The sequence below is a fragment of the Rana temporaria genome, chromosome 1 (genome assembly GCF_905171775.1).
Source record: "Rana temporaria chromosome 1, aRanTem1.1, whole genome shotgun sequence".
NCBI lineage: Eukaryota > Metazoa > Chordata > Amphibia > Anura > Ranidae > Rana > Rana temporaria.
This window is the reverse complement of record NC_053489.1, coordinates 1,658,941-1,686,514: the sequence shown is the minus strand read 5'-3', so window position 1 is coordinate 1,686,514 and position 27,574 is coordinate 1,658,941. Positions and strand designations below refer to the sequence as shown.

Below are 27,574 nucleotides of genomic sequence, written 5' to 3'. Positions count from 1 at the left end.
TTTGTATGTTACAATAAAGTTGAATAAAAAAAAAAACTTGGAGTGGAGGCCACGTGTTTCCTTTCAAAATTGGAGCTTCAGTTGCAGCCACACCCCCTCTAATACAAGGAGGAAACTCCGCCCGCCTTGGTACTGAGGCCCCGCCCTCCTCACGTACCACGCGTCGCTGTGCCCACACCACGCAGTCTTTTCACGCCGCTCCTCCTCTTCTAAACTGACGCCCACTTCTCCGCCCCTCACTACAGAAAGCCCCGCCTCTTCACCTGACACGGAAGATGTAGATGAGAAGTTCTCGTTGTGCTGGCTCCGCCCATTCCGGTTCTGGTTGCTGTGGAGACGATGAGGGGTACATATAGCGGAGATGACGGGCGGAGAAGGGTGAGTGTTCCCTGAGTCACGTGATCACCGGAGAGAGAGAATTCTGTACAGGAGGGGATGATTTCTTCTTCCCACAGGAGGGCGCCATTCCTCCTCATCCTCCTCATCCTATATATAGTGATAGGTCTTCATTATGTACAAAACTTCCCACCCACAGGAATCAGATCCCCCCCAGATACCAGATCCCCCCCAGATCCCCCTCACCGTCCCCTCAGATCCCCCTCACCGTCCCCTCAGATCCCCCTCACCGTCCCCTCAGATCCCCCTCACCGTCCCCTCAGATCCCCCCTCACCGTCCCCTCAGATCCCTCCTCACCGTCCCCTCAGATCCCCCTCACCGTCCCCTCAGATCCCTCCTCACCGTCCCCTCAGATCCCTCCTCACCGTCCCCTCAGATCCCCCCTCACCGTCCCCTCAGATCCCTCCTCACCGTCCCCTCAGATCCCCCTCACCGTCCCCTCAGATCACCGTCCCCTCAGATCCCTCCTCACCGTCCCCTCAGATCCCCCTCACCGTCCCCTCAGATCACCGTCCCCTCAGATCCCCCTCACCGTCCCCTCAGATCCCCCTCACCGTCCCCTCAGATCCCCCCTCACCGTCCCCTCAGATCCCCCCTCACCGTCCCCTCAGATCACCGTCCCCTCAGATCCCCCCTCACCGTCCCCTCAGATCCCCCCTCACCGTCCCCTCAGATCACCGTCCCCCCAGATCACCGTCCCCCCAGATCCCTCCTCACCGTCCCCTCAGATCTCCCTCACCGTCCCCTCAGATCCCTCTCACCGTCCCCTCAGATCACCGTCCCCTCAGATCCCCCTCACCGTCCCCCCAGATCCCCCTCACCGTCCCCCCAGATCACCGTCCCCCCAGATCCCCCTCACCGTCCCCTCAGATCCCTCCTCACCGTCCCCTCAGATCCCCCTCACCGTCCCCTCAGATCCCTCTCACCGTCCCCTCAGATCCCTCCTCACCGTCCCCTCAGATCCCCCTCACCGTCCCCTCAGATCACCGTCCCCTCAGATCCCCCTCACCGTCCCCTCAGATCCCCCTCACCGTCCCCTCAGATCCCCCCTCACCGTCCCCTCAGATCCCCCCTCACCGTCCCCTCAGATCACCGTCCCCTCAGATCCCCCCTCACCGTCCCCTCAGATCCCCCCTCACCGTCCCCTCAGATCACCGTCCCCTCAGATCCCCCCTCACCGTCCCCTCAGATCACCGTCCCCCCAGATCACCGTCCCCCCAGATCCCTCCTCACCGTCCCCTCAGATCTCCCTCACCGTCCCCTCAGATCCCTCTCACCGTCCCCTCAGATCACCGTCCCCTCAGATCCCCCTCACCGTCCCCCCAGATCCCCCTCACCGTCCCCCCAGATCACCGTCCCCCCAGATCCCCCTCACCGTCCCCTCAGATCTCCCTCACCGTCCCCTCAGATCCCTCCTCACCGTCCCCCCAGATCACAGACCCCCCAGATCACCGTCCCCTCAGATCCCTCTCACCGTCCCCTCAGATCACCGTCCCCTCAGATCCCCCTCACCGTCCCCCCAGATCACCGTCCCCCCAGATCACCGTCCCCTCAGATCCCTCCTCACCGTCCCCCCAGATCCCCCTCACCGCCCCCCAGATCACCGTCCCCTCAGATCCTCCTCACCGTCCCCTCAGATCTCCCTCACCGTCCCCTCAGATCACCGTCCCCCCAGATCCCTCCTCACCGTCCCCCCAGATCCCTCCTCACCGTCCCCTCAGATCTCCCTCACCGTCCCCTCAGATCCCTCTCACCGTCCCCTCAGATCCCTCCTCACCGTCCCCTCAGATCCCTCTCACCGTCCCCTCAGATCCACCTCACCGTCCCCTCAGATCCCTCTCACCGTCCCCTCAGATCCCCCTCACCGTCCCCTCAGATCCCTCTCACCGTCCCCTCAGATCCCTCTCACCGTCCCCTCAGATCCCTCCTCACCGTCCCCTCAGATCCCTCCTCACCGTCCCCCCAGATCCCTCCTCACCGTCCCCTCAGATCTCCCTCACCGTCCCCTCAGATCCCTCTCACCGTCCCCTCAGATCCCTCCTCACCGTCCCCTCAGATCCCCCTCACCGTCCCCCCAGATCCCTCCTCACCGTCCCCTCAGATCTCCCTCACCGTCCCCTCAGATCTCCCTCACCGTCCCCTCAGATCCCTCTCACCGTCCCCTCAGATCCCTCCTCACCGTCCCCTCAGATCCCTCTCACCGTCCCCTCAGATCCACCTCACCGTCCCCTCAGATCCCTCTCACCGTCCCCTCAGATCCCCCTCACCGTCCCCTCAGATCTCCCTCACCGTCCCCTCAGATCCCTCTCACCGTCCCCTCAGATCACCGTCCCCTCACCGTCCCCCCAGATCACCGTCCCCTCAGATCCCCCCTCACCGTCCCCTCAGATCACCGTCCCCTCAGATCCCCCCTCACCGTCCCCTCAGATCACCGTCCCCCCAGATCACCGTCCCCCCAGATCCCTCCTCACCGTCCCCTCAGATCTCCCTCACCGTCCCCTCAGATCCCCCTCACCGTCCCCTCAGATCACCGTCCCCTCAGATCCCCCTCACCGTCCCCCCAGATCACCGTCCCCCCAGATCCCCCTCACCGTCCCCCCAGATCCCCCTCACCGTCCCCCCAGATCACCGTCCCCCCAGATCCCCCTCACCGTCCCCTCAGATCTCCCTCACCGTCCCCTCAGATCCCTCCTCACCGTCCCCCCAGATCACAGACCCCCCAGATCACCGTCCCCTCAGATCCCTCTCACCGTCCCCTCAGATCACCGTCCCCTCAGATCCCCCTCACCGTCCCCCCAGATCACCGTCCCCCCAGATCACCGTCCCCTCAGATCCCTCCTCACCGTCCCCCCAGATCCCCCTCACCGCCCCCTCAGATCCTCCTCACCGTCCCCTCAGATCTCCCTCACCGTCCCCTCAGATCACCGTCCCCCCAGATCCCTCCTCACCGTCCCCTCAGATCCCTCTCACCGTCCCCTCAGATCCCTCTCACCGTCCCCTCAGATCCCTCCTCACTGTCCCCTCAGATCCCTCCTCACCGTCCCCCCAGATCCCTCCTCACCGTCCCCTCAGATCTCCCTCACCGTCCCCTCAGATCCCTCTCACCATCCCCTCAGATCCCTCCTCACCGTCCCCTCAGATCCCCCTCACCGTCCCCCCAGATCCCTCCTCACCGTCCCCTCAGATCTCCCTCACCGTCCCCTCAGATCCCTCTCACCGTCCCCTCAGATCCCTCTCACCGTCCCCTCAGATCCCTCCTCACCGTCCCCTCAGATCCCTCCTCACCGTCCCCTCAGATCCCTCTCACCGTCCCCTCAGATCCCCCTCACCGTCCCCTCAGATCTCCCTCACCGTCCCCTCAGATCCCTCTCACCGTCCCCTCAGATCACCGTCCCCTCAGATCCCCCTCACCGTCCCCCCAGATCACCGTCCCCCTCACCGTCCCCCCAGATCCCCCTCACCGTCCCCCCAGATCACCGTCCCCCCAGATCCCCCTCACCGTCCCCTCAGATCTCCCTCACCGTCCCCTCAGATCCCTCCTCACCGTCCCCCCAGATCACAGACCCCCCAGATCACCGTCCCCTCAGATCCCTCTCACCGTCCCCTCAGATCACCGTCCCCTCAGATCCCCCTCACCGTCCCCCCAGATCACCGTCCCCCCAGATCACCGTCCCCTCAGATCCCTCCTCACCGTCCCCCCAGATCCCCCTCACCGCCCCCCAGATCACCGTCCCCTCAGATCCCTCCTCACCGTCCCCCCAGATCCCTCCTCACCGTCCCCTCAGATCTCCCTCACCGTCCCCTCAGATCCCTCTCACCGTCCCCTCAGATCCCTCTCACCGTCCCCTCAGATCCCTCCTCACCGTCCCCTCAGATCCCTCCTCACCGTCCCCTCAGATCCCTCTCACCGTCCCCTCAGATCCCCCTCACCGTCCCCTCAGATCCCCCTCACCGTCCCCTCAGATCCCTCTCACCGTCCCCTCAGATCCCTCCTCACCGTCCCCCCAGATCCCCCTCACCGCCCCCCAGATCACCGTCCCCTCAGATCCTCCTCACCGTCCCCTCAGATCCCCCTCACCGTCCCCCCAGATCCCTCCTCACCGTCCCCTCAGATCCCTCCTCACCGTCCCCTCAGATCCCTCCTCACCGTCCCCTCAGATCCCTCCTCACCGTCCCCCAGATCCCCCTCACCGTCCCCTCAGATCCCCCTCACCGTCCCCTCAGATCTCCCTCACCGTCCCCTCAGATCTCCCTCACCGTCCCCTCAGATCCCTCCTCACCGTCCCCTCAGATCCCTCTCACCGTCCCCTCAGATCCCTCCTCCTCACCGTCCCCTCAGATCCTCCTCACCGTCCCCTCAGATCCCTCCTCACCGTCCCCTCAGATCCCTCCTCACCGTCCCCCCAGATCCCCCTCACCGTCCCCTCAGATCCCCCTCACCGTCCCCTCAGATCTCCCTCACCGTCCCCTCAGATCCCTCCTCACCGTCCCCTCAGATCCCTCCTCACCGTCCCCCCAGATCCCCCTCACCGCCCCCCAGATCACCGTCCCCTCAGATCCCTCCTCACCGTCCCCTCAGATCCCTCCTCACCGTCCCCCCAGATCCCTCCTCACCGTCCCCTCAGATCCCCCTCACCGTCCCCTCAGATCCCCCTCACCGTCCCCCCAGATCCCCCTCACCGCCCCCCAGATCACCGTCCCCTCAGATCCCCCTCACCGTCCCCCCAGATCCCCCTCACCGTCCCCCCAGATCACCGTCCCCCCAGATCCCCCTCACCGTCCCCTCAGATCCCCCTCACCGTCCCCCCAGATCCCCCTCACCGTCCCCCCAGATCACCGTCCCCCCAGATCCCCCTCACCGTCCCCCCAGATCACCGTCCCCCCAGATCTCCCTCACCGTCCCCTCAGATCTCCCTCACCGTCCCCTCAGATCCCTCCTCACCGTCCCCCCAGATCACAGACCCCCCAGATCACCGTCCCCTCAGATCCCTCATCAACGTCCCCCCAGATCCCCCTCACCGTCCCCTCAGATCCCTCCTCACCGTCCCCTCAGATCCCCCTCACCGTCCCCTCAGATCTTCCCCCTCACCGTCCCCTCAGATCCCCCTCACCGTCCCCCCAGATCCCCCTCACCGTCCCCTCAGATCCCTCCTCACCGTCCCCTCAGATCCCTCCTCACCGTCCCCCCAGATCCCCCTCACCGTCCCCTCAGATCCCCCTCACCGTCCCCTCAGATCTCCCTCACCGTCCCCTCAGATCTCCCTCACCGTCCCCTCAGATCCCTCCTCACCGTCCCCTCAGATCCCTCTCACCGTCCCCTCAGATCCCTCCTCACCGTCCCCTCAGATCTTCCCCCTCACCGTCCCCTCAGATCCCCCTCACCGTCCCCTCAGATCCTCCTCACCGTCCCCTCAGATCCCTCCTCACCGTCCCCTCAGATCCCTCCTCACCGTCCCCCCAGATCCCCCTCACCGCCCCCCAGATCATCGTCCCCTCAGATCCTCCTCACCGTCCCCTCAGATCCCTCCTCACCGTCCCCTCAGATCCCTCCTCACCGTCCCCCCAGATCCCCCTCACCGCCCCCCAGATCACCGTCCCCTCAGATCCTCCTCACCGTCCCCTCAGATCCCCCTCACCGTCCCCCCAGATCACCGTCCCCCCAGATCCCCCTCACCGTTCCCCCAGATCCCTCTCACCGTCCCCCCAGATCCTCCTCACCGTCCCCTCAGATCCCCCTCACCGTCCCCTCAGATCCCTCCTCACCGTCCCCTCAGATCCCTCCTCACCGTCCCCTCAGATCCCTCCTCACCGTCCCCCCCAGATCCCTCCTCACCGTCCCCCCAGATCCCCCGCACCGTCCCCCCAGATCCCCCTCACCGTCCCCCCAGATCCCTCCTCACCGTCCCCCCAGATCCCCCTCACCGTCCCCCCAGATCCCTCCTCACCGTCCCCCCAGATCCCTCCTCACCGTCCCCTCAGATCCCTCCTCACCGTCCCCTCAGATCCCTCCTCACCGTCCCCTCAGATCCCTCCTCACCGTCCCCCCAGATCCCCCTCACCGTCCCCCCAGATCACCGTCCCCTCAGATCCCCCTCACCGTCCCCTCAGATCCCCCTCACCGTCCCCCCAGATCCCCCTCACCGTCCCCCCAGATCACCGTCCCCCCAGATCCCCCTCACCGTCCCCCCAGATCACCGTCCCCCCAGATCCCCCTCACCGTTCCCCCAGATCCTCCTCACCGTCCCCTCAGATCCCTCCTCACCGTCCCCTCAGATCCCCCTCACCGTCCCCCCAGATCCCTCCTCACCGTCCCCTCAGATCTTCCCCCTCACCGTCCCCTCAGATCCCCCTCACCGTCCCCTCAGATCCTCCTCACCGTTCCCTCAGATCCCTCCTCACCGTCCCCTCAGATCCCTCCTCACCGTCCCCCCAGATCCCCCTCACCGTCCCCCCAGATCCCTCCTCACCGTCCCCCCAGATCCCTCCTCACCGTCCCCTCAGATCCCCCTCACCGTCCCCTCAGATCCCTCCTCACCGTCCCCTCAGATCCCTCCTCACCGTCCCCCCAGATCCCCCTCACCGTCCCCCCAGATCACCGTCCCCTCAGATCCCCCTCACCGTCCCCTCAGATCCCCCTCACCGTCCCCCCAGATCCCCCTCACCGTCCCCCCAGATCACCGTCCCCCCAGATCCCCCTCACCGTCCCCCCAGATCACCGTCCCCCCAGATCCCCCTCACCGTTCCCCCAGATCCCCCTCACCGTCCCCCCAGATCCCCCTCACCGTCCCCCCAGATCACCGTCCCCTCAGATCCCCCTCACCGTCCCCTCAGATCCCCCTCACCGTCCCCTCAGATCCCCCTCACCGTCCCCTCAGATCCCTCCTCACCGTCCCCCCAGATCCCCCTCACCGCCCCCCAGATCACCGTCCCCTCAGATCCTCCTCACCGTCCCCTCAGATCCCCCTCACCGTCCCCCCCAGATCCCCCTCACCGTCCCCCCAGATCACCGTCCCCCCAGATCCCCCTCACCGTTCCCCCAGATCCCTCTCACCGTCCCCCCAGATCCCCCTCACCGTCCCCTCAGATCCTCCTCACCGTCCCCTCAGATCCTCCTCACCGTCCCCTCAGATCCTCCTCACCGTCCCCTCAGATCCCTCCTCACCGTCCCCTCAGATTCTCCTCACCGTCCCCTCAGATCCCTCCTCACCGTCCCCCCAGATCCCCCTCACCGCCCCCCAGATCACCGTCCCCTCAGATCCCCCTCACCGTCCCCTCAGATCCCCCTCACCGTCCCCCCAGATCCCCCTCACCGTCCCCCCAGATCACCGTCCCCCCAGATCCCCCTCACCGTTCCCCCAGATCCCCCTCACCGTCCCCCCAGATCCCCCTCACCGTCCCCCCAGATCACCGTCCCCTCAGATCCCCCTCACCGTCCCCTCAGATCCCCCTCACCGTCCCCTCAGATCCCCCTCACCGTCCCCTCAGATCCCCCTCACCGTCCCCCCAGATCCCTCCTCACCATCCCCCCAGATCCCTCCTCACCGTCCCCTCAGATCCCTCCTCACCGTCCCCTCAGATCCCCCTCACCGTCCCCCCAGATCACCGTCCCCCCAGATCACCGTCCCCCCAGATCACCGTCCCCCCAGATCCCTCCTCACCGTCCCCCCAGATCCCTCCTCACCGTCCCCCCAGATCCCCCTCACCGTCCCCCCAGATCCCCCTCACTGCCCCCCCAGATCCCTCCCACCGTCCCCTCAGATCCCTCCTCACCGTCCCCTCAGATCCTCCTCACCGTCCCCTCAGATCCCCCTCACCGTCCCCTCAGATCCCTCCTCACCGTCCCCTCAGATCACCGTCCCCCCAGATCCCCCTCACTGCCCCCCCAGATCCCTCCTCACCGTCCCCCCAGATCCCCCTCACCGACCCCCCAGATCCCCCTCACCGTCCCCTCAGATCCCTCCTCACCGTCCCCCCAGATCCCCCTCACCGTCCCCTCAGATCCCTCCTCACCGTCCCCTCAGATCCCCCTCACCGTCCCCTCAGATCCCTCCTCACCGTCCCCTCAGATCCCTCCTCACCGTCCCCTCAGATCCTCCTCACCGTCCCCCCCAGATCCTCCTCACCGTCCCCTCAGATCCCTCCTCACCGTCCCCTCAGATCCCTCCTCACCGTCCCCTCAGATCCCTCCTCACCGTCCCCTCAGATCCCTCCTCACCGTCCCCTCAGATCCCTCCTCACCGTCCCCTCAGATCCCCCTCACCGACCCCCCAGATCCCTCTCACCGTCCCTTCAGATCCCCCTCACCGTCCCCTCAGATCCCTCCTCACCGTCCCCCCAGATCCCCCTCACCGTCCCCTCAGATCCCTCCTCACCGTCCCTCCAGATCCCCCTCACCGTCCCCTCAGATCCCTCCTCACCGTCCCCTCAGATCCCCCCCCCCCCCCCCCCCAGATCCCTCCTCACCGTCCCCCCAGATCCCTCCTCACCGTCCCCCCAGATCCTCCTCACCGTCCCCTCAGATCCCCCTCACCGTCCCCCCAGATCCCTCCTCACCGTCCCCTCAGATCCCTCCTCACCGTCCCCTCAGATCCCTCCTCACCGTCCCCTCAGATCCCTCCTCACCGTCCCCTCAGATCCCTCCTCACCGTCCCCTCAGATCCCTCCTCACCTTCCCCTCAGATCCCTCCTCACCGTCCCCCCCAGATCCCTCCTCACCGTCCCCCCAGATCCCCCTCACCGTCCCCCCAGATCCCTCCTCACCGTCCCCCCAGATCCCTCCTCACCGTCCCCCCAGATCCCCCTCACCGTCCCCCCAGATCCCCCTCACCGTCCCCCCCAGATCCCTCCTCACCGTCCCCTCAGATCCCTCCTCACCGTTGTAACGGATTATGGACTATTCTGCCTGGACATTGATAATAATTGCAGGATCTTGAGAGACTACAAGATGTTGGTTAATTGTGACCCCAACCAGTCAATATTCTATGACTCAGTCTAGTGACATGCTAATTGCGTCAGGGCCTGGGAGGCAGTCCATTGTCCTTGTATAAAGGTGTTGTAATGGACAGGTGTTAATCCCAGGTCTGCTCTCAGAACTATAATTATGCATGCTAAAAACTGTTTATGTGTGATAACACTGTCTCTGTATGCGGAGACGAAACGTCTGCCTAGGAGACGGAGTGGGTGAAGGTTTTGTTGTTATTAATTAAAGAATGTTTAGTAATTAGCCTTAGTGTGTGATGAGGGGGGGAGTGTCATTTGTTTCTGTACAGTTGTAAGCAGATATAAGGAGGAAAAATGTGGAAAATAAAGTCAGTCTGCTTCACTCTGCAAACGTAGCACGTCTCGTTTCTTGGAAGGGAGTTCGATGGGATATACCGGCGGTACCTGCATATCGCATTTTGCCAGGGAAAAGGACGTCTCCAGCGGCTGAGACCCTCACACCACTTGGGTAGCCGTTACAACCGTCCCCTCAGATCCCCCTCACCGTCCCCTCAGATCCTCCTCACCGTCCCCCCAGATCCCCCTCACTGCCCCCCCAGATCCCCCTCACTGCCCCCCCAGATCCCTCCTCACCGTCCCCTCAGATCCCTCCTCACCGTCCCCCCAGATCCCCCTCACCGTCCCCTCAGATCCCCCTCACCGTCCCCCCAGATCACAGTCCCCCCCCAGATCCCCCTCACCGTCCCCCCAGATCACCGACCCCCCCAGATCCCCCCTCACCGTCCCCTCAGATCCCCCTCACCGTCCCCCCAGATCACAGTCCCCCCCAGATCACCGACCCCCCCAGATCCCTCTCACGGTACCCCCAGATCCCCCTCACTGCCCCCCCAGATCCCCCTAAGATGATCACCGTCCCCTCAGATCCCTCCTCACCGTCCCCTCAGATCCCTCTTCACCGTCCCCCCAGATCCCTCCTCACCGTCCCCTCAGATCCCTCCTCACCGTCCCCTCAGATCCCTCCTCACCGTCCCCCCTGATCCCCCTCACCGTCCCCCCAGATCCCCCTCACCGTCCTCCCAGATCACCGACCCCCCAGATCACAGTCCCCCCCCAGATCACCGTCCCACCAGATCCCCCTCACCGACCCCCCAGATCACAGTCCCCCCCAGATCACCGTCCCCCCAGATCCCTCTCACCGACCCCCCAGATCCCTCCTCACCGTCCCCCCAGATCCTCCTCACCGTCCCCTCAGATTCCTCCTAACCGTCCCCCCAGATCACCGTCCCCTCAGATCCCCCTCACCGTCCCCTCAGATCCCTCTCACCGTCCCCTCAGATCACCGTCCCCTCAGATCACCGTCCCCCCCCAGATCACCGCCCCCCCCCAGATTCCCCTCACCGTCCCCTCAGATCCCTCCTCACCGTCCCCCTCAGATCCCTCCTCACCGTCCCCCCAGATCCCTCCTCACCGTCCCCCCAGATCCCCCTCACCGTCCCCCCAGATCCCCCTCACCGTCCCCCCCAGATCACCCTCACCGTCCCCTCAGATCCCCCTCACCGCCCCCCCCCCCAGATCCCTCCTCACCGCCCCCTCAGATCCCTCCTCACCGTCCCCTCAGATCCCTCCTCACCGTCCCCCCAGATCCCTTCTCACCGTCCCCTCAGATCCCTCTCACCGTCTACCCAGATCACCGTCCCCTCAGATCCCTCCTCACCGTCCCCCCAGATCCTCCTCACCGTCCCCTCAGATCCCTCCTCACCGTCCCCTCAGATCCCCCTCACCGTCCCCCCAGATCCCTCCTCACCGTCCCCCCAGATCCCTCCTCACCGTCCCCTCAGATCCTCCTCACCCCCCCCCCAGATCCCTCCTCCTCACCGTCCCCTCAGATACCCCTCACCATCCCCTCTGATCCCCCCTCCTCACCGTCCCCTCAGATCCCTCCTCACCGTCCCCTCAGATCCCTCCTCACCGTCCCCCCAGATCCCTCCTCCTCACCGTCCCCTCAGATACCCCTCACCATCCCCTCTGATCCCCCCTCCTCACCGTCCCCTCAGATCCCTCCTCACCGTCCCCTCAGATCCCCCTCACCGTCCCCCCAGATCCCCCTCACCATCCCCCCAGATCCCCCTCACCGTCCCCTCAGATCCCTCCTCACCGTCCCCTCAGATCCCTCCTCACCGTCCCCTCAGATCCCTCCTCACCGTCCCCTCAGATCCCTCCTCACCGTCCCCTCAGATCCCCCTCACCGTCCCCTCAGATCCCTCCTCACCGTCCCCTCAGATCCCTCCTCACCGTCCCCTCAGATCCCTCCTCACCGTCCCCCCAGATCCCTCCTCACCGTCCCCTCAGATCCCCCTCACCGTCCCCTCAGATCCCCCTCACCGTCCCCCCAGATCCCCCTCACCGTCCCCTCAGATCCCCCCTCACCGTCCCCCCAGATCCCCCTCAGATCCCCCTCACCGTCCCCTCAGATCCCTCTCACCGTCCCCTCAGATCCTCCTCCTCACCGATCCCTCCTCACCGTCCCCTCTGATCCCCCCCTCCTCACCGTCCCCTCAGATCCCTCCTCACCGTCCCCTCAGATCCCTCCTCACCGTCCCCTCAGATCCCCCTCACCGTCCCCTCAGATCCCTCCTCACCGTCCCCTCAGATCCCTCCTCACCGTCCCCTCAGATCCCTCCTCACCGTCCCCTCAGATCCCTCCTCACCGTCCCCTCAGATCCCTCCTCACCGTCCCCTCAGATCCCTCCTCACCGTCCCCTCAGATCCCTCCTCACCGTCCCCTCAGATCCTCCTCCTCACCGTCCCCTCAGATCCCTCCTCACCGTCCCCTCAGATCCTCCTCCTCACCGTCCCCTCAGATCCCTCCCCCTCACCGTCCCCTCAGATCCCTCCCCCTCACCGTCCCCTCAGATCCTCCTCCTCACCGTCCCCTCAGATCCTCCTCCTCACCGTCCCCTCAGATCCCTCCCCCTCACCGTCCCCTCAGATCCCTCCCCCTCACCGTCCCCTCAGATCCCCCTCACCGTCCCCTCAGATCCCCCTCACCATCCCCCCAGATCCCCCTCACCGTCCCCTCTGGTCCCCCTCACCGTCCCCCCAGATCCCCCTCACCGTCCCCTCTGGTCCCCCTCACCGTCCCCTCTGGTCCCCCTCACCGTCCCCTCTGATCCCCCTCACCGTCCCCTCTGGTCCCCCTCACCGTCCCCTCAGATCCTCCTCCTCACCGTCCCCTCTGGTCCCCCCTCCTGGTCCCTCCCCTCTTGTCCCTCCCCACTTGTCCCTCCCCTCAGTCTCCCCTCCTGTGATCTGTAATGTAATGCGGTGACATTTCTCTCTGCAGAGCTCCGGTCTCTAGAATGTTCTGTGGTGCCTCTTCCTGGGTTCCAGCCTCAGCCCCGGACTCCTCACTCCTCCCTATGAGGTCAGTTCACCATTCACCCCCCATACACACCCACAGTGACAGATCTACCCCAACAATGGGGGTGTGGGGGAGGTCCGTGTCCCCTATGCCCCACCCAGTGGGAGTGTCTGGGGTGTATTATCGGGACTGATCTGTAGTGTTGGGGGTGCCCCTCCCAGTGGGAGTGTCTGGGGTGTATTATCGGGACTGATCTGTAGTGTTGGGGGTGCCCCTCCCAGTGGGAGTGTCTGGGGTGTATTATTGGGACTGATCTGTAGTGTTGGGGGTTTCTACTGATAGACGCTGAATAATTCTAACCAATCAATGTCTTGTGTCCTTACAGATGAAGAATGAGGTGGATCGCTCCGCTCCACAGGCCCCACCCCTCTTCTCTCTCCTCCAATAGACATGTCACACCCCAGTGACATCAAATGTAAGAGGAAAGCCTTTAATGGTATTGTATGGCTCCTCCCACTTCATTATGATTTGCCTTTTCTCCTGTCACCTGACTACATCCGCTGTGCTGACTCCTCCCACCATCACAGGACTCTTCCTTCCACTGCTTCTCATTTCATGTGGTTACATCCTCTGTGCTGACTCCTCCCACCATCATGTGACTCCTCCCACCGCATCACAATTTCTGCTTCTCATTTCATGCAGTTACATCCTCTGTGCTGACTCCTCCCACCATCACGTGACTCCTCCTTCCACTGCTTCTCCTTTCATGCGGGTTACATCTGGTGTTCTGACTCCTCCCACCGTCATGTGACTCCTCCCACCGCATCACAATTTCTGCTTCTCCTTTCATGCAGTTACATCCTCTGTGCTGACTCCTCCCACCATCACATGACCCCTCCCACTGCATCACAATTTCTGCTTCTCATTTCATGCGGTTACATCTGCTGTGCTGACTCCTCCCACCATCACATGACTCCTCCTTCCACTGCTTCTCCTTTCATGCGGTTACATCTGCTGTGCTGACTCCTCCCACCATCACATGACTCCTCCTTCCACTGCTTCTCCTTTCATGCGGTTACATCCGCTGTGCTGACTCCTCCCACCATCACGTGACTCCTTCCACTGCTTCTCCTTTCATGCGGGTTACATCTGGTGTTTTGACTCCTCCCACCATCATGTGACTCCTCCCACTGCATCACAATTTCTGCTTCTCCTTTCATGCGGTAAATCTGCTGTGCTGACTCCTCCCCCCTGTTGTGTGATTCCTCCCCCCTGTCGTGTGATTCCTCCCCCCTGTCGTGTGATTCCTCCCCCCTGTCGTGTGATTCCTCCCCCCTGTCGTGTGATTCCTCCCCCTGTCATGTGACTTCTCCCCCTGTATTGTTACCTCCTCCCCCTGTCATGTGACTCCTCCCCCTGTAGTGTTACCTCCTCCCCCTGTCATGTGATTTCTCTATCGCTAATCACTGTTGTCTCTTCTCCTCTCAGGGCCCGGCGGGTCTCCTCCGCGTTCTCCTGTTTTGTTGCAGAGGGCGGAGTCTCAGTATGATGTCATCGGTGCAGCCCTGCCCCAGCCATCAGGTGGCGCCCAGGCTCTCCTCGATGGGATGTACACAGAGTTATCACGCAGACACGGCGGCAGTCAGCAGCTGGTTCTCCTAACCCGCCGGCGCCATCTTCTGACCCTGACCCGCCAGTTTGTTGTCCTTCAGATGAGCCTCATGAATTACATGAATATCATGTGTGAGCTGATAGAGCAGAGCCCCCCGATACCCTCCCGCCTGTCCGCCATGTGTCTGAGGCTGCGGGAAGTCACCTCTCAATGTGCGTCACTGCACAGGAGACTTCGGGGGGACCCCTGCCTGTACCCCATCCCATCCCCCTCCATGCAGGACGCCATCAGGAACGTCCCCGGTGTCCTGCTCCTCATGGCGGTCAAAGCCGCCCTCCTTACAGAGCAGTTCATACTCCGCCTACTGCGCAGGGTGGCCCAAGTCCCAGCCGAGGTGACCCCAGACCTCTGTCGGTCTCTGACGTTGTACAACCAGGTGGTGGACGACTTAGCCAAGCGAGGAAGACCTTTGGCAGAACTGCGGCCATTTTGTCTGAGCCGGACTTTGGAGATATTGGCAGAAGAGAGAGGCGGAGTCTTGATGGGAGAGATGTGCCGGATGTGGTCTCGGTGTGGTCTGGGAGACGTGTTGAGGCGAGAGATGGAGACCTACATGAAGCAAGCTACTGATCCCGACCCGACGCCATCCAGTACCCTGCAGAAGAAGAGTCAGGTGGTCCCAGGTCAGAGGTCGCCTAGCAATCTGGGGATCCTTGTCCAAGAGGACGGGAGTCAGGTGACCCTGGTTCTACAGAAAAGTCAGGTGGTTCCAGGTCAGAGGTCACTGGGGGTTCTGGTCCAGGAGGACAGGAGAGAGATGAAGTCCCACATGGACCAAGCTACAGATCCTGCGCTTAGGACATCCAATGGTCAGGTGGTCCCAGGTCAGAGGTCATCCAGCAATCTGGGGGTCCTCATCCAGGGGGACAGGTGTCAGGTGACCCCAGTTCTACAGATCCTGGTGGGCTTGGATCAGAAGATGTGGAATCAAGTCCTGAGTAGCTCAGAATCGGCTATGTATAGTCAGTACTGTGCCCGTCTGTGGCCAGCCCTCCATTCCCAAGTCTTCCATGCCCTCTGTCTGGGGATGAGGGGACCGAGGGCACTGCCAGCTCTGCCGTCACTTCCGGAGGGTGTGTGTGCGTCCGCTGTCCACGTACTGCGGGAAACCTTCAATTCAGGTATGGAATGTGCAGAACACGCCTCGTATATGTACAGGCGTGGGTGGGCGGGTCTGTCTGGTCTTTACTAATGATGGAGGTGGGCGGGTCTGTCTGGTCATTACTAATGGTGGAGGTGGGCGGGTCTGTCTGGTCATTACTAATGGTGGAGGTGGGAGGGTCTGTCTGGTCATTACTAATGGTGGAGGTGGGCGGGTCTGTCTGGTCATTACTAATGGTGGAGGTGGGCGGGTCTGTCTGGTCATTACTAATGGTGGAGGTGGGAGGGTCTGTCTGGTCATTACTAATGATGGAGGTGGGCGGGTCTGTCTGGTCATTACTAATGGTGGAGGTGGGCGGGTCTGTCTGGTCATAGACGGGGAACAGTTGGGAATATTGATGTTCTCCATGGATGGGGAGGAGTTGGGAATATTGATCTTCTCCATGGATGGGGAGGAGTTGGGAATATTGATCTTTTCCATGGATGGGGAGGAGTTGGGAATATTGATCTTCTCCATGGATGGGGAGGAGTTGGGAATATTGATCTTCTCCATGAATGGGGAGGAGTTGGGAATATTGATCTTCTCCATGGATGGGGAGGAGTTGGGAATATTGATCTTCTCCATGGATGGGGAGGAGTTGGGAATATTGATCTTCTGCATGGAATGGGGGGGAGTTGGGAATATTGATCTTCTCCATGGATGGGGAGGAGTTGGGAATATTGTTGGCTTCTCCATGGATGGGGAGGAGTTGGGAATATTGATCTTCTCCATGGATGGGGAGGAGTTGGGAATATTGATCTTCTCCATGGATGTGGAGGAGTTGGGAATATTGATCTTCTCCATGGATAGGGAGGAGTTGGGAATATTGATCTTCTCCATGGATGGGGAGGAGTTGGGAATATTGATCTTCTCCATGGATGGGGAGGAGTTGGGAATATTGATCTTCTCCATGGATGGGGAGGAGTTGGGGATATTGATCTTCTCCATGGATGGGGAGGAGTTGGGGATATTGATCTTCTCCATGGATGGGGAGGAGTTGGGAATATTGATCTTCTCCATGGATGGGGAGGAGTTGGGAATATTGATCTTCTCCATGGATGGGGAGGAGTTGGGAATATTGATCTTCTCCATGGATGGGGAGGAGTTGGGAATATTGATCTTCTCCATGGATGGGGAGGAGTTGGGAATATTGATCTTCTCCATGGATGGGGAGGAGTTGGGAATATTGATCTTCTCCATGGATGGGGAGGAGTTGGGAATATTGATCTTCTCCATGGATGGGGAGGAGTTGGGAATATTGATCTTCTCCTCCATGGATGGGGAGGAGTTGGGAATATTGATCTTCTCCATGGACGGGGAGGAGTTGGGAATATTGATCTTCTCCATGGATGGGGAGGAGTTGGGAATATTGATCTTCTCCATGGATGGGGAGGAGTTGGGAATATTGATCTTCTCCATGGATGGGGAGGAGTTGGGAATATTGATCTTCTCCATGGATAGGGAGGAGTTGGGAATATTGATCTTCTCCATGGATGTGGAGGAGTTGGGAATATTGATCTTCTCCATGGATGGGGAGGAGTTGGGGATATTGATCTTCTCCATGGATGGGGAGGCGTTGGGAATATTGATCTTCTCCATGGATGTGGAGGAGTTGGGAATATTGATCTTCTCCATGGATGTGGAGGAGTTGGGGATATTGATCTTCTCCATGGATGGGGAGGAGTTGGGAATATTGATCTTCTCCATGGATGGGGAGGAGTTGGGAATATTGATCTTCTCCATGGATGGGGAGGAGTTGGGAATATTGTTGGCTTCTCCATGGATGGGGAGGAGTTGGAAATGTTGTTGGCTTCTCCATGGATGGGGAGGAGTTGGGAATATTGATCTTCTCCATGGATGGGGAGGAGTTGGGGATATTGATCTTCTCCATGGATGGGGAGGAGTTGGGAACATTGTTGGCTTCTCCATGGATGGGGAGGAGTTGGGAATATTGATCTTCTCCATGGATGGGGAGGAGTTGGGAATATTGATCTTCTCCATGGATGGGGAGGAGTTGGGAATATTGATCTTCTCCATAGATGGGGAGGAGTTGGGAATATTGATCTTCTCCATGGATGGGGAGGAGTTGGGAATATTGATCTCCTCCATGGATGGGGAGGAGTTGGGAATATTGATCTTCTCCATGGATGGGGAGGAGTTGGGAATATTGATCTTCTCCATGGATGGGGAGGAGTTGGGAATATTGATCTTCTCCATGGATGGGGAGGAGTTGGGAATATTGATCTTCTCCATGGATGGGGAGGAGTTGGGGATATTGATCTTCTCCATGGATGGGGAGGAGTTGGGAATATTGTTGGCTTCTCCATGGATGGGGAGGAGTTGGGAATATTGTTGGCTTCTCCATGGATGGGGAGGAGTTGAGAATATTGATCTCCATGGATGGGGAGGAGTTGGGAATATTGATCTCCATGGATGGGGAGGAGTTGGGAATATTGTTGGCTCCTCCATGGACGGGGAGGAGTTGGGAATATCGGGTGGGGGGGGGCGGATTTGTGTATTTTCCTGTGGTCTCATTTCTAATGTCCTCTCTCAGAAGATCTCCCGGAGTCGTGTGTCTCGTTGGGTCGCAGTCTCTCTCAAAACCTTCTCCGCGTGCGAAGTCTCATCGCCTGGGACAACGGTAAGTAAAGACTCCGCCCCTGAGTGTCATACGATCCCTAGATCTCAGAATATGAATGATCCCTAGATCTCAGAATATGAATGATCCCTAGATCTCAGAATATGAATGATCCCTAGATCTCAGAATATGAATGATCCCTAGATCTCAGAATATGAATGATCCCTAGATATCTCAGTGAGAGAGCGCCCCCCTGTGGACCAGTCGTAGTGACACATCTCTTCTTCTTCCTCCGTACAGCGTTGTGCCAGGCGCTAAGCTCCGCCCTAACAGATAAGTGCGGCGCCTCCACGTTGGGTAGAGGAGATCCGGTCTCTGGGAATCCTCACAGCAGAACCTCCAGGATTCTGGTGACTTTGTGCCAACACCTATCGGCTTTACTGGTCACACCGAACTCCTCCTCCAACCACCCATCACCTTCTCGGGAACCCTGGAATCTGGGTGACCGCCTCACCTCTCTTCCTCCTCCAGAGCCGTGTGCCGTCATCTGCCAGCAGGGGGCGCTGAGCCGCTGCGCCGTCACCCTGCACCTGTGTGACGTGTGGTTACGAAGCCGCGCCCAGATCTTCGTGTCTTCTGGGTCACTCGGTCAGCTGGTGCTGATCACGCATGGCGATCTACCGGTAAGAAGAAGCTCCTCCTCCGGGCCGCTTCATTACAGAGATCAGAACTAATTCCCCATTTATGTCCGGGGATATTGATCACCTCGTCTCCAATATCGATAAAATGAAAAGTAATATATAAAATGTATGTTTTTTTTTTATATTATATTTATACTATCTTTTTTTTTTTTATGTAATTTTTATTTAATTTTATATATTCTTCCATTTTTTGTTTTATTTGATGGTGTTGTGTTTTTTTTTTTTTTTTTTTATTATTATTTATTATTATTATTATTATTATTATATATATATATTTTTATGTTGTGTTTTTTTGTGTTGCTTTTGTTATTTTTTATGTATGATATTTTATTTTTTTTTTTTTTTTTTTTTTATGTTGTGAATATATATATATATATATATATATATATATATATATAATTTTTATGTTTTGTTTTTTGTTATATATATTTTTTTTATATATATTTTATGTTGTGTCTGGGAATGATGTCGATCTCCGCAGGTGATAAAGGCGGAGTGTCGCTCTCTGGTGGCGGTAGCAGAGAATGGAGATTGGGGTCCTTCCGCCCAAAGCTCATGTTTGAAGATAATGAGGGGCCGGGATGTCCTGGAGGTGAGTCTGGGCGGAGTGCCCCTTCCCTGTATACCCCTCCTATTATATCACCCCCTGCTGGGTATGTGGGGAGTGCCCCTTCCCTGTATACTCCTACTCCTCCTCCTCCTCCGACATCTGAACTTCATCCCCCCCCCCCGCCCCCTGAGGGATCCCCGCCTCCAGAGGTAACCTGTTGTCTCCTCCTCCCCTGCAGGGCCTGGTGGTCTCTCTGCCGCATGTTCTGGGCTCGGTGTGTTCCCGGAGGGCCCAGGACGTCTTCCAGCACATGATGCCAGCGGGGCGGCACTGGAGAGGGAAGCTGGTGACAGGTAAGGGGCGGAGCCTTGCTCTGTGTGTGTGTGTGTATACACAGTGGGAACTTCCTCCTCCTGTCATGTGATACCCTGAAATCTGTCTCCTCACAGGCCCCGATCTGGCAGCCAGCGAGTACGCCCAGGCTGCGGTCAGCGCGGTGGTGGTCCCGGTCCTGGATGGGGTGACCCCGCTGTGTTTGGAGGAACAGGTGTCGGCAGTGTGTGTGGCGGTCCGTGTGTTCATGGAAGCCTGGATGGGACATATCCTGCGGGAGAAGATCAAATTCAGGTGAGATATGGACTGGGGGGTGGAGGTGGGGGAGGGGGGCGCAGACAGGAAATGAGGGACAATCTGCACCAGGGACAGGCGGAAAAATCTTTTAAATTAGCAAATTGAGGGGCACAGGGAGTCTTCAACCTTCGGTTATACTGCCACCTACAGCAAATAAAGGACACTGACAAACAAAAAAGAATAACCCCTCCCACTCCCAGCATGCCTCAGTTTTTTGCTAGTGTCCTATGAGGATGAATATCATTTCTTCGTCTGTTTGGTTGCACCCCTCTGGGCTGGAAGTTGTCAGGGGGAGGGGGGGTGGCTGAAAGGGATCCTTTGGGCTCCACATGGGGCACTTTACAGATTTTCTGGTAACGAGACCTGAACGGTTCAACCATGTGAAATGGCCCTAAGGCGCAGTGGCCTGTTTCAGGGCGAATGTATGAGGTGAGAGGCTATATGGAGGGACCTCGATCTTGTGAGGTAAGTGTCTGGACCGGCGACCATTCCTTCAAGGAACCCCTTCTGATCTTTCATTAGGACAAGGTGGTGGCCCCTTCAGGCCCTGGACTTCCTTCTGTCCCTCTCCCATCCACTGAAAGGAAATTCCCTTCCTTATTTCTGGGTGTGGTTTGGGCTGTGGGAATCTCTCTTGGGTGCTTCTTCCTTCAGAACTTGGATGGTTTCCCCATAAGGTTGCTCCGGCTTTTTGCATCCACCATCTTTAAGTGATTCAAGCATCCGAGCTTATGGTCTCAAGACCAAGGTTCAAGGTTCAGTCTACTGGATCTGTGAGCACTTGGCCCTTTCAGCATCAAGCTTCTGTTCCCCAGATATACAAGGCTGTCTCCTGTACTTCTGTTCCCCAGATATACAGGGCTGTCTCCTGTTCCCCAGATATACAGGGCTGTCTCGTGTTCCCCAGATATACAGGGCTGTCTCCTGTTCCCCAGATATACAGGGCTGTCTTCTGTTCCCCAGATATACAAGGCTGTCTCCTGTACTTCTGTTCCCCAGATATTCAAGGCTGTCTCCTGTACTTCTGTTCCCCAGATATACAAGGCTGTCTCCTGTTCCCCAAATATACAGGGCTGTCTCCTGTACTTCTGTTCCCCAGATATTCAAGGCTGTCTCCTGTACTTCTGTTCCCCAGATATACAAGGCTGTCTTCTGTTCCCCAGATATACAGGGCTGTCTCCTGGTCTTCTGTTCCCCAGATATATAAGGCTGTCTCCTGGTCTTCTGTTCCCCAGATATACAGGGCTGTCTCCTGGTCTTCTGTTCCCCAGATATACAGGGCTGTCTCCTGGTCTTCTGTTCCCCAGATATACAGGGCTGTCTCCTGTACTTCTGTTCCCCAGATATTCAAGGCTGTCTCCTGTACTTCTGTTTCCCAGATATTCAAGGCTGTCTCCTGTACTTCTGTTCCCCAGATATACAGGGCTGTCTCCTGGTCTTCTGTTCCCCAGATATACAGGGCTGTCTCCTGGTCTTCTGTTCCCCAGATATACAGGGCTGTCTCCTGGTCTTCTGTTCCCCAGATATACAGGGCTGTCTCCTGGTCTTCTGTTCCCCAGATATACAGGGCTGTCTCCTGGTCTTCTGTTCCCCAGATATACAGGGCTGTCTCCTGGTCTCCTGTTCCCCAGATATACAGGGCTGTCTCCTGGTCTTCTGTTCCCCAGATATACAGGGCTGTCTTCTGTTCCCCAGATATACAGGGCTGTCTCCTGGTCTTCTGTTCCCCAGATATACAGGGCTGTCTCCTGTACTTCTGTTCCCCAGATATTTGAGGCTGTCTCCTGTACTTCTGTTCCCCAGATATTTGAGGCTGTCTCCTGTACTTCTGTTCCCCAGATATACAAGGCTGTCTCCTGGGCTTCTGTTCCCCAGATATAAAAGGTTGTCTCCTGGTCTTCTGTTCCCCAGATATACAAGGCTGTCTTCTGTTCCCCAGATATACAGGGCTGCCTCCTGGTCTTCTGTTCCCCAGATATACAGGGCTGTCTTCTGTTCCCCAGATATACAGGGCTGTCTCCTGGTCTTCTGTTCCCCAGATATACAGGGCTGTCTCCTGTACTTCTGTTCCCCAGATATTTGAGGCTGTCTCCTGGGCTTCTGTTCCCCAGATATACAAGGCTGTCTCCTGGGCTTCTGTTCCCCAGATATACAAGGCTGTCTCCTGGTCTTCTGTTCCCCAGATATACAGGGCTGTCTCCTGGTCTTCTGTTCCCCAGATATACAGGGCTGTCTCCTGGTCTTCTGTTCCCCAGATATACAGGGCTGTCTCCTGGTCTTCTGTTCTCCAGATATACAGGGCTGTCTTCTGTTCCCCAGATATACAGGGTTGTCTCCTGGTCTTCTGTTCCCCAGATATACAGGGTTGTCTCCTTGTCTTCTGTTCCCCCAGATATACAAGGCTGTCTCCTGGGCTTCTGTTCCCCAGATATACAAGGCTGTCTCCTGGGCTTCTGTTCCCCAGATATACAAGGGCTGTCTTCTGTTCCCCAGATATACAGGGTTGTCTCCTGTTCTTCTGTTCCCCAGATATACAGGGCTGTCTCCTGGTCTTCTGTTCATACTTTCTCCAGGTTTTTTTTTTTTTTCATCCAAAGTGCAGTCCTCCTGTAGGTGGCAGTATAACCTGAAGGTTGAAGACTGAAGTGGTCTTGGTGTCTCTCTCACGCTGTCCTCTGTATCTGGTGTGATCTCTGTGTTTTTTTTCTCAGTTTGCAGGGGACTCTCCAGCTCAGACGTGACTTTGAGAGTGTGCGGGATATATTGCGTTCTCAGGACTCCAGGTTGTCTCCAGAGGTGGTCCAGGCGGCTCTGGCTCTCCCGGTTTTTGCTCAGGCCGACAACGCCATCGTGTGTCTCTTGCAGCAGCCGTCTCGCAAGGCGTACCTTCAGTCTGGAAGCTGTGTGCTCTTCCCATGCTGTGAGTTCTGTTCATGTATTCCTCTCCTGCTCCTCGTATGTCTGTCCTCTAGTCTCCCCTCCCCCTCTTGATGTTCTCATGCTATGAGTGTTCATGTATTCCTCTCCTGCTCCTCGTATGTCTGTCCTCTAGGCTCCCCTCCCCCTCTCGATGTTCTCATGCTATGAGTGTTCATGTATTCTTCTCCTGGTGTCTCTGCCATCTAATCTTCCCTTCCCTCCCCCCCTGTCCTGCTGTCTCCGCCCTCTAATCTTCCTGCCCCTCCCACACTCTCTTGGTGTCTCAGCCCCCACCCTTTTATCTTGCCTCCTCGTCCCCACCCTCTAATCTTTCCCCACTCTTCTGGTGTCTCCATCCTCTAATCTTCCTCCCCTCCTTCACACTCTTCTGGTGTCTCCGCCCCCACCCTTTTATCCTGCCTCCTTGTCCCCACCCTCTAATCTTCATGCCCCTCCCACACTCTCCTAGTGTCTCCGCCCTCTCATCTTCCTTCCCCTTTCCTTCACTCTTCTGGTGTCTCTGCCCTCTAATCTTCACCCTCCCACACTTTCCTGGTGTCTCTACCCTCCCTCTCCCCGTCTTCTCATGCTGTGCTGACTGTTCATGTATTCTTCTCCTGATGTCTCCACCCTCTAATCTCTTCCCCCCCCCCCCCCCCCCGCTCAGGTCCTCCTCTGTGCCGGGTGGCCGTGGACAGCATGTCAGACAGTCTGCAGAGTTTGGACAGCCTGGAGAGGAGAGTGTGGGATGGGGACACCTCCAGACGCGTACCGCGACACAGTCACGATTCTTACCTGCCGCACAATCAGCGCCAGTGGCTTTCACTTCGTGTCCACAAAGCCTGGAATGGACTGAGCCTGCCCTGGGAAGGCCGAGAAGTATCTGAAGGATGAGGGGGGGGGGGCCCCCTCGGGTGGTTCCTACAAGATGTGGAATGGACTGAGCGCACCTTGGAAGGGCCGAGAAGTATCCGAAGGATGAGGAACTCCTCAGGTGGTTCCTACAAAATCTGGAATAGATTAAGCCCATCTTGGGAGAGCCAAGTAGTGTCATGAGGGGCCCCTCGGGTGAGGTCCAACCTTAGGGCAAGATGGAGGATGAGACTTCCAGGCAATATTCTCAGAGTTGCCCTGGGCCCAGCTTTAAGTGCCAAGAGGTATTTACCCCTTTTCTGGGTCCGGGAGACTGGTATACCCCCCCAGCTGACCACCTCCCAGGCATAAGGACTAACCCAGACATCGCTTACCACACTCCTCCCCCATGTGCAGGCACTGGCTCCTCCCAGTCTTCCCCCCCCCCCCTGATATTCTGACAAGAATATATATATAATTTAATATATTTGATATTTATTTCATACAGAGATTTATTTTAATAAAGATTTTTAATATTAAACTTGTCGCCTCTTTCTTTTTTTCATGGTGGTGATTTTTATCCCTCCTCCGGGAGGTGGTGTGCTTGGAGTTTCTAAATGAATCATCACCCACAATGAGATTCTCCTCTCCTAGCAATAGGGCAGGTCAAAGGGGCGGTGCCAGCAGTAAATTTGGCGGTGCCATACACACCGGTCCTCAGAGGATCCATTAGACCAGAGAGTCCAGAACCATCATCAGACAGATCCGTACACACTGGACCTTGGAGGATCCATTTCCCTGGAGAGTCCAGAACCATCATCAGACAGATCCGTACACACTGGACCTCAGAGGATCCATTAGACTAGAGCATGGGTGCTCAACCTGTGGCTCTCCAGCTGTTGCAAAACTACAATTCCCATAATGCCTCAGCCTTTGGGAGACATGCTTGTACCTGTCAGCGGCTTGCAATGCCTCATGGGAATTGTAGTTCCGCAACAGCTGGAGAGCCACAGGTTGAGCACCCATGGACTAGAGAGTCCAGAACCATCATCAGAGAGATCCGTACACACCCGACCTCTGAGGATCCATTACACTAGAGAGACCAGAATACTAATCGTACAGATCCGTATTCCAAGGATCCATTACACCAGAGAGTTCGGAATCCTCATCAGAGAGATCCAGACCTCCTAGGATCCATTACACCGGAGAGTCCGGAACCATCAGAGAGATCCGTACACATCGGACCTCAGAGGATCCATTACACCAGAGAGACCAGAATCCTCATCAAAGAGATCTGTACACACCGGACCTCAGAGCATTCATTACACTGGAGAGTCCGGAACCCTCATCAGACAGATCTGTACACACTAGACCTCAGAGGATCCATTACACCGGAGAGTCCGGAACCCTCATCAGAGAGATCGATGCACACTGGACTTCGGAGGATCCATTACACCGGAGAGTCCAGAACCATCATCAGAGAGATCGATGCACACTGGACTTCGGATGATCCATTACACCGGAGAATCCAGAACCATCATCAGAGAGATCCGTACACACCAGACTTCGGAGGATCCATTACACCGGAAAGTCTTGAACCCTCATCAGAGAGATCCGTACACACCAGACTTCGGAGGAACCATTAAACCAGAGAGACCATAACCATCATTGGACAGATCTGTACACACTGGACCTCGGAGGATCCATTACACCGGGGAGTCCAGAATCCTCAGCAGTAGGGATGGGCCAAACACCCCGCCTCCGGTTCAGTTTGCACCAGAACACCTCGATCAGGCAAAAAGTTCTAGCGAACCCGATTAAAGTCTACGGGATACGAACATGAAAAATCAAAAGTGCCCATTTTAAAGGCTAGTATGCAAGTTATTTCTTTAAAAAGTGTTTGGGGACCCGGGTAGAGGTCGACCGATATATCGGTCGGCCGATATATCGGCCGATATTTGGCCGTTTTTAAGATATCGGCATCGGCCGATTATTGTGAAAATTCGGCCGATTTTCGGGTGCTAAACTCTGCTGACCAGTGCCCCGCTCCACCTACAGCTACAGCAGCACGAGAAATCATTCACCCGCGCCGCTGATAGCCTGCGCCGGCCCCTATAGGAGAAGAGAAACAAGTTTCAGTAGAGCCGCCCAGCCCCGCCCCCCGACTTTGGCGGGCTATAGCAGAGGAAGAAAGCATCAGCAAGCATGTCACTAGCCCGAGCCGCTGCTGCCTGTGACTAGTAACTCCCCCCTCCTCAGCAGGTGATCGTGGCCAGCACTACCTTCTCTTCCTTCCTGCATGGATGGAGGGTAAGTGAAAAAAGTAATGTGTTAGAAGAACACAGTGGACGAGTTTCTGCTAAGAGAACTGGTACAAACGGCTTCTGTCTGCAACATTCTTCTTTGAGGCATCCAAAAACCTCCCCCCCTCTGCTTATCTCCAGAAAAATAAGGGGAGATGTTTAGTTGAGAAGAGGAGAATTTAGGAAAAGCTGATTTTAGCACAGTGAAGGCAGAGTACTCATAATGTAATGGGCTCACTGGAAGGATCAACAGATATTTTTTCTGTCCTTGTAGATTTTTTTACATTGAAAAAACATAATGAAATGTGCGTGTATTGCAGAAATGTACAACATATATGGGTTCTTCTTTGCCCAGACATCGCTTTAGTGCAATACCTTGGTGCCTGCCACACTTTTACCTGAAATTGTCTTTATACTGAATTGCCAAATGTGCCCCCTGTAGACTTTAATCTGCTTTGATGGGACACCTGGCTAAGACTGACAAGCTGCCATTGAGTTGCATTGTGAAAATGGATGAGGATGACTCTGGGTGGATATGAGCCTCTTCACAATGTAACTCATCCTCATCCATTTTCACAATGCAACTCAATCATCTTCATCCCCCGCCACAATGTATCCCCCCACCCATGGCCAGCTCTATCCATCCATCCCCCCTCCACAACGCAATCCCCCACCCACGGCCAGCACCATCCATCCATCCCACACTCAGCTCCATCCATCCCCCTCCACAACGCATCCCTCACCCATGGCCAGCTCCATCCATCCCCCTCCACAACGCACCCCCCACCCATGGCCAGCTCCATCCATCCCCCCTCCAACACACCCCCCACCCACGCCCAGCACCATCCATCCCCCCCTCCACAACGCACCCCCCACCCATGGCCAGCTCCATCCATCCCCCTCCACAACGCACCCCCCACCCATGGCCAGCTCCATCCATCCCCCCTCCAACACACCCCCCACCCACGCCCAGCACCATCCATCCCCCTCCACAACGCACCCCCCACCCATGGCCAGCTCCATCCATCCCCCTCCACAACGCACCCCCCACCCATGGCCAGCTCCATCCATCCCCCCTCCAACACACCCCCCACCCACGCCCAGCACCATCCATCCCCCCCTCCACAACGCACCCCCCACCCATGGCCAGCTCCATCCATCCCCCCTCCAACACATCCCCCACCCACGCCCAGCACCATCCATCCCCCCCTCCACAATGCATCCCAATCCAAAAATCGGCCCAAAATATCGGCCGCAAAAATCGGCATCACATATCGGCCATCGGCCGCCCCGATTTCTAAATATCGGCATCGGCATCGGCCAGAGAAAAATCCATATCGGTCTACCTCTAGACCCGGGTCCTGCCCCAGGGGACATCTATCAATGCAAAAGAAGGTTTTAAAAACTGAAGTTTTTTCGGGAGCAGTGATTTTAATTATATTTAAAGTGAAACAATAAAAGTGAACTATTCCTTTTAAATATTTTTTAAATATCGTGCCTGGGGAGGTCCCCTTAGTCTGTCTGTAAAGT

The 27,574-nt window shown here is 57.8% G+C and overlaps 1 protein-coding gene across 4 annotated transcripts; it reads left to right on the top strand.

Moving 5' to 3' along the window:
- Positions 1-234: 234 nt before the first annotated feature.
- Positions 235-24,239, top strand: CCDC142 (coiled-coil domain containing 142). Of its 4 annotated transcripts, XM_040331347.1 has the most exons (12): positions 235-378; positions 12,681-12,761; positions 13,084-13,194; positions 14,187-14,983; positions 15,185-15,491; positions 18,066-18,152; positions 18,390-18,772; positions 19,272-19,382; positions 19,579-19,693; positions 19,790-19,967; positions 22,682-22,890; positions 23,557-24,238. In XM_040331347.1, exons 3-12 carry the CDS (start codon positions 13,149-13,151, stop codon positions 23,781-23,783), a joined length of 2,460 nt encoding a protein of 819 aa, XP_040187281.1. In that variant the 5' UTR covers positions 235-378; positions 12,681-12,761; positions 13,084-13,148; the 3' UTR covers positions 23,784-24,238. The 4 variants fall into 4 exon arrangements, with proteins under 4 accessions (XP_040187281.1, XP_040187063.1, XP_040187135.1 ...); XM_040331129.1 differs by having other exon boundaries at positions 14,187-15,491; positions 23,557-24,239; XM_040331271.1 differs by having other exon boundaries at positions 236-378; positions 13,084-13,173; positions 14,187-15,491.
- Positions 24,240-27,574: the final 3,335 nt, after the last annotated feature.